The following is an 18,661-nucleotide window of genomic DNA, read 5'->3' on the forward strand; positions in this document are numbered from 1 at the left end:
ATTAGGGTTTTAGGGAGAGACGCAGGAGTAATTAAACCCTAATCGCTGTCCGAGGAGTCCCGGACGGAGGAGGACGCCAGTGGTAGAGTACACAGAGCTGGCAGGTAGCAGCTGCTGATAGCTCCTTATTTTACTTGACTACCCCCCGTTGCAGGACTTTACTCTACCAAACTTTCTCACACTGGAAAGGGTAGTCTAGTCATTTCAGACAATCAGTTAACCTGCGGAGCCTTGAGGGAAAGCAGTTGATCCGGAAAGTGGAATTCAATTGGACCGATTTATCCCTACAACCTTACGTTTTATTCTCTTTCCACGTGGCGTGAATGTCGTACCCAAGTTAATGGATATATTTTTTTAATTAGTTAAATATATTTTATTATCAGTAGAATCATAACTATTTTTTAATTATTTAGCAATATTATCTTAAAAACTTACATTTATTGTCTAAATTTAGTTATTTTTTACTGCTTAGTTAAATCTAATAGAAAATAAACAGTCTTATTTTAATTACAAGTACATAAACTAATTTTAAATATTTTAAATATGAAAGAATAAAGTGATTCTGAGTATAAATATAGATGCATAATTAGCTCAACTCAGAATATAACTCTAGCTTGACTTCTAGGATGGAATTTGTGTTTTTCTTTCTCTCCTTTTCTTTTGGAAGAGAATGTTTGGTACATTCATGGCAAGTTTGGGTAGTTCACATGCTAATCATGAAACATATGTAAGATGTAAATGCAAGTGGTTTATTTATCTAGAAACTAATTATGTTACATGAGTGATAAATGAGTTCAGTTATCAAGGGACACAATTTATTCAAATTTATATAAATTATTATAGTTATAAATATTTTTTTTTTGGAGTTACGAATAAATTATTATGGTTATAAACGAGTCAATCTGGACTGGCAAGTCAGGTCATAAACAGGTTAAATGAGTTAAGATAATAAGAATAAACGATTCATTCAATAACCAAGTTAGATAAGTTAACATATTTGTGATATGAACCCAATTCGATTAAACTCAAGTTCATTTAAAAGTCAAGTTACAGTGTCGAGTTATCAATAAAGTCAACTTTTACCACTTTTACTGTAATAAGGTAAAAAAGTGAGTATATATAACAGTAAAATCTACTGAAGAATAAAAATTAGAGATAATTTCATTTAATTTCCTAAACCATCGTTAAGTCTCATGTGCACTAGAATGAAGTTCTTTTAGGTACATATAGACCCCTTAAACTATTGTTTAAGAAAATCTCTGCGTCCTCACTCCCTATCTACTAACAAAAAGAGTAAAAAGATAAAAATCTCCTTTTGAATATATTAATAATTCTTTTTATTTCCTCCAAAAAAAAAGTATTATAAAATCATAAATTTATTCATACGCCAGTTATACGACAACTTGTAGATATAAAAAGATAACGAAGAGCTAATGGAATTGAGATTTGAGAGGTTCTAAATAGTTTACGGAGTTTATAGAGTTTGTGTACCGAAAATAGATTAGAAGGTCTAAGTTAAATTATCCCTAATAATATAGTAATTTATTTTTCGTATGTCGCATCTTCGTCCTCTATACTTATGCTTAAAATTGAACTATCCCACTAAATTTTATGTGTGTTTCCTTTGCATCCCCATCGACTAGATTAACGTGAAACTATCATATTTTTTTTATTGAAATTTATAGAAGAATGTAACAAAAACTTTTAGCTAAAATTTTCCCACCAAAATAGACATTAAAATGTTAAAATTATTCTTTATCTTCTATTAATATTTACTTAATCATTTCTCGTTCATTAGGCCAAGCCTTAAATCTTATCTAGCATCTCTCTGTCATTATATATCTCATCTCAAATGCATGATCATGGAATAATATCCCGTTAATCTGAGAACTTGGGTTGAAGATTCATTGTCGATGAAGCTATAAGATAATTAATATTACAGCCGTCTTATTGCAATAATGACTTCATTAACTATGAGAAAAATGATATTTTCGGCTATTTCTATTCATAGAGTTTTCGTATTTCCAAAACTCTTGTTATTCTTGTGTGTTCTGTATGAGAGACCTGTTTGTACCTGATAGTTTGTCTTAATGTCGTTCGAACTATTTTGATCATATTTTAAGTATGAGACTTGTGTTTATAACTCTTCTTTTATTATTATTATTATGGATTCTTACAAATCACACTCTATATTTTATTTATTTTATGACTCACACTCTGTTTTTAAGGATTTTGTAACCTGACACTCTAGGTTAACTTAGATGGTACTAGAAAAGACACATTCTGTTATAATATACAAAATGATTTGTAAATACATAAATTACTTTCGTAAGAAGAAAAAAGAGGAAAAGGAGGAGGAGGAAAGGCGATGTTGGTGATGGCGATTGAAAAAGGTAGGTAAAAAAGATGGTGCAATGATATAGAAATAAGAGGGACTAGTAGGGGTATTTTAGTAACTTGGTCACATCATGGTGTTAAAATAAAAATTAAAAGAGAAAATAAGGAGTCGGATTATAAAATCCTTAAAAATGAAGTATGTGAATTATAAAATAGATAAAATATGCGGTGTAATTTATAAGAATCCCTTATTATTATTATTATTATTATTATTATTATTATTATTATTATTATATATTAAGGTAAAATTTTAATCGATCGATTAAAGTAATGATGGGATACTTTCTTATAGAATAAATTAAAAGAAGAACAAAAATCTAGAAGTATAATATAGAATATCCAAAACTCCTGTTACTACAGCACAAACCTTCCAACTTGCACTCTGCATATATAATACTAATAAATTAGGAAGAACAACTCAGGAAAAGATTTGAAGAAGACAATGAAATCCTTGACAAGAAATATTCCACCACCATGAACAACTCTCCCTCCTTACGTTCAAGGAACCCATCATGATCCTTTGATGACAAAAAAGTTTGGACCCCACCACCTCAGACTGTCTTCCTCCCCAACTTGAACATCTTTACAAGGGAGAGATGGAAGTCATGTGAGTTCCATTTTGCTCAAAATCTTTGAGGGTTGTACTCAGAAAGCAAATAGGTAGCTGTTCATCAGTCAAATAACAATTGAAGTAGAAGTAAAATATATCATATAAATGAAAAAGGAGAGGGTATTGGTGTTAAGGGTGATATTTTATGTAGTTATTTTGTTTGAGAAGAAGAAGAAGCAAAAGAGCTAGATTGTGCTGACCTGGAAAGACTTAAAAGAGCATAATGAATATTCTGATGTGCTATGAGGAAGTAAACATTATCTTAGAGAACTATGCAATTTAATATAAGATGGTTGGCACTAGTGAGTTTGTACTTCTTTTTTATTCTTTATAACATTGTAATACTTTAATTGGAAAATTGTGAGGTTTAGGTTATGCTTTGAGTCTTCCTCTTTAGATGTCTTTTTAGTATCATGCATCTCAAGATCCTGCACATATAATGTTAATCACACACTCAAGAGAGGGAGAGAAAGAAAATAATAGCTCATATTTGTTTCAATTATCCCTTGAAATTTCTAATTAGATGATTTCTTTTGACTCGTTCGTGCGCATTGTATATATAAATTATGTGTATTTTATGATAATAAAATGTGTATCAACTATAGAAAATATATGTAATTAATATACTAAATAAGAAAATAAAACCCTATTTGTCTCCATTCAATTCAAAATCTTAGGCATCCAAATAGGTCTTAAATGATTGACACAATTTTCTTGATAGAAGATGCCATCTTATCCTAATCTCCTCATGTTATTTTAGACAAATGAGTCACCTTAATAAAACCAACTAATAAAATTTGTGTACTTGTTGTTGAGATTATGTGCAAGTAGATACTTTAAAATCATTAATGTGAACATAATGTGAACATAAAAAGCATTAATGTAAATATACTTATTAACATAGCTTGTTTTCCTAGTAGAGTGATTAACCTCCTTCATTTACTATTGTCATACTTTAGACATCCTACTCATACAAGAGAAGTGATGTCTAGAAAACAAGAAATAATTCATAATCTTTTTCCTTTTAATGCCATAAGAAGGTTTGCTCTTATTATTAGAAAATTTGCATATAACACTGATTCTTGACAAAATTATGATTTACACTCTATATTTTTTCTGTTTACAAATCGAGCTCTATAATTTAGTGAATATGTGCAGAAAATACGTTGGATTAAATTTGAACTAACACTCGTAAAAATATTATGTCAAGTAGATATACTTTATTTCTAAAATAACTAAAAATACTCTTAGTATGACTTAGTTGAAAGTATTTTTATAATTTTTCTTATTATAGTTAATTTAATTCAGAAGTTTTAGTTAAATTTAACTACCAGATTTAAAAGCAAAGTATTTTCTACGTATATTGGTCAAATTATAGTGCCATAAAATACAGAGCGTAAATTATAATTTTATTAAAAGACAGAGTATTATATTATATGCAAATATAATAGAGATACGTATTTTCACTTCTATTTCAAAAAGTAATAAATTATTCACTATTTAAAATATTAAATATAAAATATACTGGTCCAATAGTAAATATCCATATAGTAAATGATGATCAAAGCAAATGTTGAGTGTTTTAATAAATTCTGAAAAATAAAAATAAAAATAAAAAGAAAGAAAGAAAGAAAAAAAAGGACAATGTAGTCCTTTCATACTTCCTTATCTGCTTAAGTGACATTGACAGACACCATGGCCTTGGGTGTGTGTGTGGCCATACCTTTCACCCATATAATAATTGCATCTCCATGGAAACAGTTCACAGAGTTGCTATCAATCCTCTTCCTTTCTCCCCTTTCTCCCTTTCCCTCTCCTATGTAGTGCAGGCCCCCCCTCTTCTTATAACTCTTTTATAGAGAATGACCCTACATGTTTATATATCACATTTGTCCACACCTAATCTGCAGTCCCACAGAACATGACATTGCTTTCTAAGTTTAAATTTGCAAGGACATGGATTCTCCAAATCTAGTAGGCATTAGGTTTGATTCCTTTCAACATATCAATGAGGAACATGTCCACTATATATGGCTCAACTGCTTCTATCTTCCTTTCATCTCTTAACTCACCAAAGATTCCTATACATGTGTAATCTGGAGTTGGTCTGAACACAAATGATATGGCTGTACATGTTTGATATCAGCTAGGATTTAGAAACTGTCTTTATGCATTAGGAGTCTTGTGCTTAGCTAGGATTCTCTTATCTTGCCTTCTTATAGGACAATGGGGAAACCCATGGAACTTTAAACTTATTTATCCAAATGGTTCTCACTTCCTAAACTTAATACTTAAAAAAGTGTCTAATTTAGATGCATTAGCTATCAACTCATGGGCCCAATTGGAAAACGAATATATTAGTGTTTTACATTATAATAAAAGTGCCGATAAGTTCAGCATTTTACTTGATGTATAAATAATTGATTTTGTCGTCGAATGCTTAGTATCTATTAATGCCTAAATAATTTTAAAATAAACTGTTAATCTTGTTGACACTTTTATTTTTCTACCAAGCCTACAAAGTGATAACTAATAATCCCATATTAGACTATTTTAAGGTAATAAAATTGGAGGATGGAGCATTCCAATAAATAAGTTTCTAAGGAGGCTTATTTTGGCCAACTATATATGCCATCTAACAATCTAAGAAATACCTAGTATAAGGTCGTGACCATTGGTTTGTTAGTTGAAGTTGGTAGCCAGCCTTTGAACATTACATTAGAGTTATTTGGTGTTCATAGTAATTGATGTAATTGTTGATATTTGTCAGTCTACACCTTCTCAGATTGTACATTTTTTGAGGTTTTGAAGAACAACAACATAATCTATCATGAAGAAGAAGACTTGTGGAGTAGTGGTTATAGATTCTTTTAAGCATTACAATTGACCTTCTTACATCATTGTAAATAAACATGCACAAGTAATGGGGCTATCCTTAGAGCTTTAATCTATATAGATAGTGAAGTATGTCACTAAATTAATCTTTGACTGTGATAATATCAGGACAGTGATGAACAGGTAGAATAACATGAAGTTGATAACAGATATCTAAAAGTAAAGCATATTTAGGATTATCTCTAGTGAGTTTATGCCAGCAGTACAAGTTAATCAACTATAGAAGTTAGATTTTCTTGCTGTTAAATATAAATTATAAAGACCGCTGCTCTCTAAAAGCTTAAGTATTGGTATGAGATCTATCTGCTATTTATTTGGATCTATCAAAATATCTCAAGTCAGAATATATTAGAATATAAAATGTAAAAATTAATATTATTTTATTATAAGCCAAAAACGTTTAGAGTAGATAGTGAGTTAATAACTTGCAGTGCAGTTTATGAGACATCAGGAAAGGAGCAAGTGAACAGAGGGGAAGATATCCATAGAGAGGTCTTGATCTTTCTTGGACTGTGAAGCATGTTACTCCTTTGAGCATTTCAAGAGATGATTTGCCACAGAGAACCTTCTAAACAAACTAAGGTTGGTAATGAAAGTTTGTGTGATGGTTATAATGCAGGCAGACCTAAACTTTAGGGCACAGAAGGCCATCATGCCAGAAGAGGAGTGACAAAATCACCATGAATGACACATGATGATGACAAGGATGATGGTACTCCTTGACATGATGGATGTCTTAGATGTAGGCCATCACTGTTCACTACTAGTGAATAGTTTTTTCTATCAATTTGTCTAGTTATTGATCCTGTTAGCATATAAAATTGAGTACATGTATATTTTTTATAGTCTATGCATATATACTGTGTACACTAAAATTTATTATTGTAAATTGAAAAACTAGATATAATCAATTGCAAAAGCCCCTTAACTCCAATCAACAAGTATAATTTTAAATGATGCATATTTTATAGTACTGATAGAAGAGTGTGATAAAGTAAACTAGCTGTCTTCCTCATGGGAATAGATATCTCTACTAATTGAGCCATTGAATTGAAACACATATTGCTCCACAATAGACTCCTATCTTTCTAACCATTATATCATGCTTTCTGAAACACCCTTTAAAGAATAATTTCCACAGAGTAGCTTATGATGAAACTTCTATACGAACGCAAAATAATGGTACATTTTAAGCATATATTGTTCAACTTCAAAGGAAATGAAAGGTAAAGAAAACTGAATCAGGAGGTAGGAATCCAATTCTTACATGAAAGTGAAAATTGAGGCTGCTATTGTACATCTGCAGAGAATGTAGTCCACCAAAAATAATGCCTAAAAATTTGGTAACCATCATGGAGGTGTATGACAAAGCAAGAACTTGTCAATTAAGTCAATAAAAGATCATCTTAGAACAGAATTTAATTAGAGATGGGACTTTATGTTAGAACAATGAGAAGCTCTAAAGTTTCCTAACCATTTAAAGCACACCTGGATCCGAGAAACCTTATCACAAGATAATTGTTTCCCAACACAAGCCGCAATGAAGGGCTAGAAAAATGTGAAATTTTTTCTAGAGTTTGAACATAAAGAGTTTCTAGCCCTACTCAATTGATCATAATAGCCTTCAGATTTATTAAGCTTTACTAGCAAATAGAGTTACACCTCTACAGAGAGAAAGGGAATAAAAGAAAGAGTTATTGTAACTTTGCATTGTGCTACCTTAATCTTATGGCATTTAGTATTATCCGCCTTTAAGTTTCCTATAGTACCTTAAACTAAGTGTTACTATAAAATTTATGAATCGCGATGAGCAGACAAATTATACAGGAGAAATTTGCAGTTGGCCTTATGAAGCTCATTTGCCAATCTATGAACAGAGAACATTGTGTGAGAGTGATGCTCACTTATCAATCCATGAACAGAAAGCATTCTATGGAGATGCATATCATGATTACTACACAAACTATGACATCTTAAACTAAACTTTTAACCATGAACAGAGAGCATTCCACTTTGGATGATTCAGAAGTTCGACATGTGTATCACCTGAATATATACTAAGGATAGAAAATTACACATCAACATAGTTAGTACAGAATTCTTACAGATGATAAATGCATTAGAAAGAAAAGAAACAAATAAAATCATGCATAAGGCAAAGACTATACCGGCCGCATTGGCTATACCCATGTTTTCTTTGTTGCTTCCATCCTTTGCAGCAAGCTTGCTATCTCAGCTTGCATCCTCATCTTCATTTTGTGGTAGTCGCAATGGGAGTTCTCGAGCATTTTAAGCTCCTCCAGCTTCTTCCTCCTCTTCTCTTCGGTCGCCTGTAAGCACAGGTTTGCTAGCTTGGTCTCGTACTCCTCCTCCAGCTTCTCAGATTTGGCACGGACAATTTGGAGGTAGCCCTCCACCTCCCTCCTAGCATCATCTGCTAATCTCTGGAAGAGCTTTGCCTCTTCTTCCTTGAACTTTACAATAGTCTCCAGGCTCTGGAAGTCATCCTCCTTTGATGGGATGAAATGATGCTCAGTTGCAAAAGGTTTTATCTCTGTTTTGACAGAACAAATCTGTGTGTCTAACATCGAACTGGTGGGTTGGAAGTTGAAATTGGAGTTCAATGGGGTGATCATCGATGGTGATGCAAGAGGAAGTGCATCTGTAAGTTTACTTGCTTGGGCTGTAAATATCTTTTTAGAGGTACTACCGGTAACAGAGAACTCTGTGACTCCATCTGCAATGATAAGACAATAAAATGTCAAAGATTAAATAGAACTGGAATTTTTAACTATAGAAGCCGCAATATGTAGCTTGATACTGTGCATTCAGGCATCACATAATAGTGACATGGCAGCATAAAAGATAAGCACTGATTTTGTTCTATTATATGCAAGTACAATATATAATCATCAGGCAATTAGATATACTATATTGTCTATATATGTGTGCCCTAATAAAGTTATTGCATTCTGATCACATACCACATTGACAAAAATTAGATGCATCATGCAAGTTCTCCCATAGCAACTCATGGAGAGAATATTCTGGTACTTAACAGAAAATTAACCAATTCAAGAACCTCATCGCTATGATATAATAAATTAATGCCTTTTGATTGTATACTACGTTAACAATAATTAGATGCACCATGCATGCTATTCCATAGCAACTCATGGAGGAAACATTCTGGTACCTGCACAGAAATTAACCAATTCTAGAACAGTACTGCTATAATAACAATGATAGCTGATACGAGCACGGTTAGGAAAACAAACTTCCTTTGGCTTCACTTGCATATACCATGTGACTTGCATATTTTGAAGAGGAAAAATTTATACAGAAGTTGCAACAGTTTTGTGCTAATAACTAAGAAAAATCAAGAACTGGACAGAAAGTTGAAGATACCAAATGTTTATGCCATGTACTACATCCAAGTTGCTCTATACCCAAACTATGTTGAATAGATAAGATGATGTCAGAGAGTTTTACATGTATCAACTGGATCACAAGTAGGTTCTACTGGTGAATTGTAACCATCCTCCACAATTTGGCTTAAAAGTGAACAACTAGAGCACCAAAGTCAGTGAATGGCAGGTTTTGCTAACAAAACAACAGACAGGATATTGAATAGATATGAAATGCAAACCAATATGGGATAGAAACTGCCAACAGTTAAGAGTCACACCCAAAGCATGTGTAGCATCAAAAAACAGAGGGAAATTCTTTCTCCATGCTATATGGGACTAAACTACTAAAGTAAACTAGATCGATATTTTGCCCTAAATTGATGTAACATGCTCAATAGATCCCTAATTGAACAAACAGTAGCACCTTTTTAGAGAATCTTGGGAGATCAATCAGCTGAGCTCTTCTATGAATAGCTACAATCTTTTGAGATGTACCTTATAGCTAACATACTGCTTATGCTGATGATGGCAACAATCGTTTAATGCTTTAACACTAGACCTATATCTCATGTGATAACTATTGTTCCCATATAGATCGTTGGTTCACTATTCATTGACAAGAACCACAACGAGTAAAAATGTGTATCTGTTCTGCCTTATATAAACTGTAAGTACAGCATCAGTTTCTTTCACATAATTCCTTATAGATTCGAACCTTTAATGAGAACCAACATTTGAAGTTCCTATTTCACAGAGACTAAATAGCCTCTGGAAGAGAGGACCTTATTCAAGAACTGGATCAATATTACAGGCACTGGATGAAAATCGTGCATTAAACATATGAAAATTATTAAGAAGCAGATCTATACAGCAGTCCATCACTCTATTGTAATAGTTAACGCAAAATAAATGAGTTCAACAAGGTTGTATAAAGTGTGAACTAAGATCTTTCTTCGATATCATTGATTAGGCGCTGACAAAACCATGGCAAAATAATGTGCCTAGCACCACCTAGTCATTACTTAATGCCTACATATTGCTGAACTTCTAATAAGAAAAACTGTGCTTTTATTTAGAAATTAGGATGCACCCTTTTTCTTGCACTTTATTAGATAAAGGAGGATGTGATAGAACACTAAAAATAAAATATACTAGATGTTATGATGATATGGTTTTAAATATGGCATCAAATGTTTCTTATACTTTGTTCTAACACTTGTTTTGTGAAGTAGTAGTTTCGACTTATGTAATGCTTCATGCTATCACACTCCACACAAGAAGCAAAGCTTATTAAAAATGTTCACATTACAAATGGATATCTGTTTTGGCCCAAATAAGTTAAGTTCTATTTCTTGGGCTTCTCCCAAATTTTTTTTTTCTTAAAGCTGTTAGGATTCTTTCAGTTCACTGCCTGTCACTTACGGAGGTCTCTGCATGGCTACTATCTTGCTGGCTTGATAAACTTTATTTCCAAACCAAAAATGGGGACTTTTTAACATAGTTCGCCTCTGACTCAAGTGTTTGTTATAAAACGTATGGAGGTCATAAAGCTTGCCAACTCAAGCCTAGGTGATGATCATGAACTTCTGTCCAGAAAGCTGCATCTTTCTTCTTTGTGCACTCTTTCTATGTAGGGGAATTACTTGAAGTTGATTTGGCAGAAGACCAATAAGGTTGGACTTCGTACCTGTCAACTTTCCTAGATTTAAAAACAAGCACTCAACTAATAGATAACTGCAGTAGTATATAGAGGGTAAATATTCCCATTAGATCGTGAAACCTGTCCAAACTTTACTCAGAGCCTTCCCAACTTCAAGTCCTGCTTTGCCAAGCACTTCTTTAATATGAAGAGCATTGGATAATAATACTTGGAAACTTTTATTTACCCATGAAAAAGAAAAATACAAGCTCAGAAATGTGCTCATCCATCCACTGAACAATGGTTACTCTCTTATTGAAAGGGAAATTATGGTCAATCCATTCGTTATCTTTCCCATGAGTTAAAATCTTGCATTGCACTCCACAGTACAAGTTGTAGCTCCCATAAAGAGAACAACAAATATATATATAAAGCATGCAAAATGCACCATGTAAACTGATTGTGGAATTGCAGACATATTATTAGATTGCTAAGAATCTGAAAGTACATGAATGCAAGAGAACTCAACATATTCAGAGTGCAATATACAGGAAGAAAATTAAAAACACCTAAAGGAACACGGGAGTAGAGAATTTCCTAATTCTTAATTTGGGAAGCACGCATTTTGGATAGAAAACAGTGATGATTGGTAGATCAACTTACATACCAAGTTCCTAATTCAAATAGAAAAATACATGCATACTAGATGGATACTAAAGTTTGTTTGCAGTTCATACTTCTGCATTGATATGAGTACATGAATTAGCTACCAGTTTTACCCATAATTACTCTAAATGGATATATACATCAATCCAATACCAGCAATCTTAAGACTGTAACATATTATAGGAGCATATTGAACAGACCAGCAAATTTGAGGATAGACACAGACCTTGTAGCCAGAAAGAAGCATCTAAAGATGATGTGCAACAACCCTTCATAGTCAAATCATTTATAGTTTCAATAATGCTCACTAAAAATAATGTGAAGATCAGTTAGGAAACTTACATCTGAAAAACTGCAACATGCTGTCACATGCATCTGAAGGGGAAATCACTCTTTTGCTGAGCTTGTTGAGGGCCTCTTCAGCCTTTGAATGAAGCCCCTTCCCTTCAAAATCCTCACTAGCACAGAAGATCTTCCTAACACAATCCAGCTCCTTCATCAAGGTCTCAAGGCCCCATTGTTTTGCGCAGCAATTAAAAACTTCCTTGACAAATCCAAACATTTCAGAGGTATGCCCACATCCAAGGCACTGAAACTGCATTTCAGTCATACCAATAGGTCCTTTTGGGCTTTGTCCTGGTCTAATTAAATTCTTTTCAAGTCCACAAACAGCATGACACCAATGGGAACAAACATCACATCCAACCCAACTACATGTATTGGAAGCACAATCAAACTTTAGACAGACAGGGCACATGCACGCGCTACAGAATCCTTTCTTCGTGGTGCATATCTTGCATTCACAGTCATCAATAGGCAGCAAGTTCTTGCAATTCATGTTTTTGCACCTCATGAGCAAGAATATCTCAACCAACTCTGCAGATGGAAGCCGGGTCTTCCCAGATACAAAATTTGTGATACCCATCTTGATGGCAACCAGAATTTCAAGCTGCGTCCTATGGGACTTTGATAAGGTTTCAAGTGTAAGATCAGATCTCCTCTCAAGCTTTCTCTGCAGGCTAGCAAACTCATCCTTTCTCTCAGGCACATCTATAAGCTGCCTTACAGTTTCCCTCAAAGCTTCTAGTGATTCATTCGAAAAATCGTGGAGTATCTGCGCCATTACGGGGACGGACTCGGAAACAATTTCCCTCAAGATCCTACCAGGCCACGCAAGCATCACATTCCTCCCACTATCGGAACTTGTGAACCCATTAGCCTTCATCCGTCTCATTGGCAACTCCGACGGGAAGAATGAAACATTCTCCGAGCTATTACCTCTACAAAGGTTGCTGCCCAACTCCTTGTGAGTAAACTTACTAGGATTCAAGAAGGTAATGCTATTGCCATCACCCACAGGCTTGAACCTACTATGCACAGACCCGTTGGTCCCCTCGCCACCATACCACATTTGGTCGTTCTCCCTCGAAAGATCGCAGCTTTCGCTAAAATTCTGCGTTAAAGAGCAACTGGGATTATGTGAAAAGGGCACCGAGCATGAATATGATAGTGAGGCGGCACCATAGTCGTCGGAATTCACAGTCCCGATATTACCACTACACGACCTCTTCGCCGGTTTAGATGAATTGAGAGAAAGCGAGAGGTCCGGCAGACTGAGGGAGAGATTGAGCGGCTCCATTTTGACCTTCTTCTCGCGGCAATCGGCATTGATCCGGTCCGGCCAATCCCGCTTGCCTCCGGCTAACTGGAAGAAATCCCTCTCGATCCACTGCTTTTCCTCGTCGGCTGGCGAATCTGATACGATTTCCTTCCCCTTGGACCGCGATTTCTCCATTGTGGACAAGAGATCGCCACCGGAAGGGCCCTTGTCATGAAGATTTAGCTTCGGGTTCTCGCAGAGGTAGCTTAGGGTTAGCTCCTGGGGGTTGGGGGGTTCGATTTTTGGGGCGGGGACAACTCCATCGGGAAAAGGTCGAGATTTTGGATCTGGATTTTTGAGATCGAGGGGCTTGGGGTTGGACTGGGAATTGGATTCTACGATCATGGTGGAGAAGATTGAAAAGAAGCAAACAAAAAGGGTTGTATGAGATCAAAAACTACCGCTCTGGGGTTATGGATCCGACATAAAGGATACGACGATCTTAGGCTCTCCTCCTCCTCGTCGTCTTCTCCTCCACTCCTCGTCGATTTCACCGTCTTTTGGATTCCACTCTTGTTTCCTACTTTCCTCCTTGTGTGGTATTTTCATTTGAGTACCTCACAGAGTTCTTATTTCGAAAACCCAGTCATAAAAGTGGACAGTTCCACAAGGGCTAATGTGAGAAAATAAGAAAATAGAAGGTTGAATTCGAAATGTTTTTGGTATATTGGGTCAGAATATAATATGCACGATTACGCATGAAAACCAACACAGGTCAAACATAAGGAGGAAAAGAATAAATTGGCATAACCGATAAGACTACTACTAATCTCTCTATGCTTCGCATTTGAATTTTTTTAATGATTAAGTAGGTCAGATTAGATATTTCAACTCAAGTCTAGCCCACAATAAACAACCAAACCAAATTAGGTCATACAATGATAAATAATTCCAACTAATAGTTTTATATAGATGTGGCATTTATTTTGTGTGCACGTGTGTGCGCCCATGCACCTATCTTGTGCACGTGCGAATAAACAGTACACATCCTTAGAACTTTGTTCCCAAGAATGGTCTCCCATTGTTCTTCCTTACAAGATGATAAAAAGAAGCCCATTGATAAGTGATCAATGTACATAGTCTAGTTTAGTTCCTCCGTAGGGTCAGTTCCCATTTCGGATCTAGGTAAACTAAATAGGTAATATATATTTTTCCTGGGGTATACCAATTTGGTTAAAATCTCGTTCTCCCATAATTCTTGACACGTGGATTTCACGTGGCCCCTCTGATTTTACTTGTCCACCGAAATTGGGAAGTTAATTTTTGAAACTCCCACGAACTGATCGAATTTCCCGCTGGCTATAAGTATCCCTTCATCCGACGTGGTCGTGGCCACGACAATTCCTCTCTCCCTCTCTATTACATACATCTCCTTCATCCGATCCCAAGAACTTGGAGTCGATCCGGAGCTCCCGCCGCGGCGTTTCCATCTCCGATCTCGTTGAGGTATCGCGAATCCTCTTCAAGAATCTCCAAATGGAGGTGAGCGTCGAGGAGTTCTCTTCGATTTAATTGTTCCTTCCCTCTCTTTTGTTGGATGATGACTTCTCGTTGCTAGGGTTAGTAGATCTGAAGCAGTTTTTTTTTCTTTTTTTCTTTTTGGATTTTCTTAACCGTTCTTTCGTGGATCTCAAGTGTGTTGCGACTAGATGCGAGAATACCTAAATTAAGATCCAATTGGAGATGTGAACTATTAACCAACTGCTCTACGAGGATCTAGTAGCGTTTAGCAAGTAAGAACTGATCAAATTGACATAGTTTTCTCTCCACGCAAATATTCTAGCATTTTAAGCAGGTTTGGGAAATGATTTACAAATGTTGTTGTTGTTGTTGTTGTTGCTGTTGTTGGGGGAATACTGTCTGCATTAATGAAATGACAAAAAGGTAATGAGGAAATTTTGGGGTGAAACAAAAGTAAATAAAGGAAATAGGAAAGTGCTCATGGTGCTGTAATGATATCCCATTTCCCATGGATAAAAGGATGTTCAACAGAACACGACTCTCTCAAAGTTCATCTCAAGAATACCCAGATTTGTGAGAAACTCAGAGGACTATAACATGTAGAGCCATATTTCACAAATACTGTTTATATGAAATTCTTTTGATTTTGTTGTGTTGGTTCAAGCTCAAGATTTCTTGTGCTTTTGTAGTTTAATCCTTATTTATCCTCTGACCAGTTTGTTTTGCAACCAAAGATAGGAGTAAAACAAACTTTTTCTTATATCTTTGTGCTTCCATTCATTTCTTATTCCATCTTGGCTGTAGTAGTAATATCAGTAACTTAATCGAGTTGGATTATTTTCAAATTATGGTGTATAGTTATTGACATCTTAAGAATTACTTGCAGGGAAATTTTCCTGTTAAAGCAATAGCAATTTATGACTTTATCATGATTTTGACATTTTTGTCTAGTAAAATTGCAACACTGGGAACTACCCTTGGTCCCAATTTTAAGAAGGTACTTGTGTTAGTCAAGGTATTTAGAGTACTCTGTTAAAAATGCAAACAGAAGATCTAACATGATATATTGTCAAATCTAAGTGTGATTCTAAAAAGCACGGTAACAATGTCCAGTGAGATAAGGAAAAACTATATATCCTTTTGTTTTAAAAAAATAACCAATGAGTACCATTTATCTCCCATATATGGATTACCACAACTTCTAAGATGTTTAACTTTCGCATGCTTCTTTACAATATATGTGCATCACCATTTACCTACAAGCCTGGAAGCGTTTAATGAGAAACCTGCACGGTTGAATGAGGCAAAATAAGAAGTAATAAGCTTTTTATAATATTTATCTGTTTGAGTCTTTCATTATATCTGCTGTTGTTTTGTAGGTTAAGATTGTGGTGTATGTACAGCAGGGCTGAATTACTCCTACAGGGGAGGTAGGATGTAATGCTTTCAGGTTTCATGACTGAAATAGGGTGGTATTTCACCTTTTGTCCAAAAAAAAAGAAACTTTGGTAAAGTACTGATTTAGTGGAAAATCTTTAATCTCAGGAAAAAAAACTTCCATTTATTTATTGAATTAGTAGAAGTTTATATTTATGTCGACATTGTGTGATTACTGTTCATATAGTTCACAGGGGAAAACTAGCCATGCAGTTTCAAGCTATTTTGTTGTCACGATGTAGACAAGTTCATGGCAAGAGTCTAGACAAGTTTTTATATCAAAGTTTCATTATAGTAACATGTAAGTTCTTGTGGTCTCTGCATCTGCACTACAAGATGTTCTCTAAAGGATACAAAAACGATAACTTCGAAGTTCTTTTTCTATATAGTGAAAAAATTGAGGAATTGCAGCTGGTTGTTTCACTGTCTCATAAAAATTGTCGATTGTGATAATTTTACTTTCACTTCTGCAGCACTTTTTTGAAACTTATAATGAATGATAATCTGAACCATAGTTTTCTGTATATTTACCTAGATTTTACATGATATTCATATACCTGAAATGTAAGTTAGGTTACAGATAGAATTCCTTCGTATATTCTTACTTTTGCAGAGTGCAGGATATCACTTTTCTCAGGACTTCCAGAAGTATCTATTTGTTGAAATACCTGAATTTTGGGTTGATTCCATCCTACTCCCTAATAATGAAAAGGAGGCTCCTGTCTTAATTGCTCGTAGATTTTCGGTTTCCTTTGTTACAAATATTCCAAGCTAGAGGCACCTTGAGAAACTTTTCATCTCATTATGAAAGCTTGTGATTGTTCATCTTGAGCACTTCTTTTCTTTATATATTTTCCTGCTCCTGCCCTGTACAGGTCCCATTAGACAAGGACTACCTGAGAATGGGAGTGGATCCCCAGTTGAACATATCATCAAGTTGGACTATTGATGTTTCTGACGTGAGCTTCCTACGGTAGATTAGTGACATTAGTATTGCTTAATTATGGCAGATCCCTTGAGTGATGGAAGACTTGTCCATACAGATATATATCTCCTTGTTTGTCTAAAACTGCAAGGGTTGCAGTAAATATTTCATGGGACTTTTTGCACAAAGAAACTCTTAGGTTTTGGTAATAATAAGATGGATTATTGAAACTGAGTGTGTCCCAGTTTTTATATAGATGCACACCTTTCTATAATAAAGTACACACAAGGGCTCACTTTTGCTATTTTGAAAATTAAAGGTTTTTTTTTCTTTGGTGGCAAATGCCCCTATTTCATGTGTATTACATTCTTCTTTTACTAGTCTTCTAGCATTTTCTGCAGCATTTTGCTGTGGGGTTGCCAATCTTATTCATTCTGAGTTAACATTTTCAATTGGATTTTAAGAATATTATGCACTTCTAACCTCTCACCTTTACAGGTGAGAACTGTGAAAGTAAGCAACATTTCTCTGGCCTCGTCTGAAACGGATATAAGAGAGTTCTTTTCCTTCTCTGGGGATATTGAATATGTTGAAATGCGAAGGTTATTTTTCCTTCTTTTTCTTAGATTATTTGTTTAGTATGTTATCTGACAAATTTTGTTTTTACGTTGAGCAGTGAATCTGAGGGGTCTCAGGTTGCTTATGTCACCTTCAAGTATTCACAGGGAGCAGATACAGCAATGCTTCTCTCAGTGAGTTCGAGCATCATAACATGCAGCTTGCTCTTATGTTTCTCTCCTTCAGAAACTGAATTTGTCGGAAATTCATAATTTTGCAATTTGCAAGTTGGGAAATTTTGATGTGTTTATGAAACTTCAGTTTCTTATTTTCTTCAGGGAGCAACTATCGCTGATCTTTCTGTCACTATAACACCAGTTGAGGATTACCAGCTACCCCCTGAAGCTTACAAACACATATTGGTAATTTCTGGTAATCCTTTTTATCTTTCCATCTTTTCATTCTGCTGCTAAATTTTTTTTTCTTTCCTCATGAATCAGATTTTGCCTTCTAAACTTAAGAGGGACGAATTTATTAATAATCTACTTATATATATTGATACTAGTATAGATTTTTGTATTAATATCTTGTGTATTAATCACTACGAAAAACTCACTAATCTTTGAATTAATCTTACTAAATACAAAGTTTTCTCCCCTTACAACTCCCTGCTTCGTATAAAAACACTCTTCTACGCATCCTCAATGTGCCTAAGGGTGTTGTTTCCCTTTTAAATATCTTGGAGTAAAAAAATTGCCTAAGAGATTGCTCATCCATGAGCATAAGGACTTTCTTGCAAGAGTTAAATCCAAGTTAGCAAGTTGAAAATGCTCTTCGCTCTCCCAAGCGATACAAACTACTCTCACTAATTGAGTTCCCTATTCTATACTAGGGGTGTTAAAATAAACGAGCTGCAAGCTCGGCTCAATTTGGCTTGAGCTGAGCTGAGCCGGAGCCTTATTTTTTAAGAGTCATCTCGCTTAAGTTCGCCTTGATAGAATCA

At 34.8% G+C, this 18,661-nt stretch overlaps 2 protein-coding genes across 2 annotated transcripts; one reads left to right on the forward strand and one right to left on the reverse strand.

Moving 5' to 3' along the window:
• Window positions 1-7,920: 7,920 nt before the first annotated feature.
• LOC140773737 (protein TITANIA-like) lies at window positions 7,921-13,817 on the reverse strand. Its single transcript, XM_073116446.1, has 2 exons — window positions 11,960-13,817; window positions 7,921-8,639 (listed from the first exon to the last, which is right to left on the reverse strand). The coding sequence occupies exons 1-2, from the start codon at window positions 13,620-13,622 to the stop codon at window positions 8,083-8,085; spliced, it is 2,220 nt and encodes a 739-aa protein (XP_072972547.1). The 5' UTR covers window positions 13,623-13,817; the 3' UTR covers window positions 7,921-8,082.
• An 807-nt stretch (window positions 13,818-14,624) lies between these two features.
• On the forward strand, window positions 14,625-18,212 carry LOC140774558 (binding partner of ACD11 1-like). Its single transcript, XM_073117596.1, has 5 exons — window positions 14,625-14,759; window positions 17,051-17,134; window positions 17,599-17,702; window positions 17,777-17,852; window positions 17,997-18,212. Exons 1-5 carry the CDS (start codon window positions 14,754-14,756, stop codon window positions 18,129-18,131), a joined length of 405 nt encoding a protein of 134 aa, XP_072973697.1. The 5' UTR covers window positions 14,625-14,753; the 3' UTR covers window positions 18,132-18,212.
• Window positions 18,213-18,661: the final 449 nt, after the last annotated feature.

This window comes from Typha angustifolia, chromosome 13 (genome assembly GCF_048772165.1).
Source record: "Typha angustifolia cultivar Huaian chromosome 13, ASM4877216v1, whole genome shotgun sequence".
NCBI lineage: Eukaryota > Viridiplantae > Streptophyta > Magnoliopsida > Poales > Typhaceae > Typha > Typha angustifolia.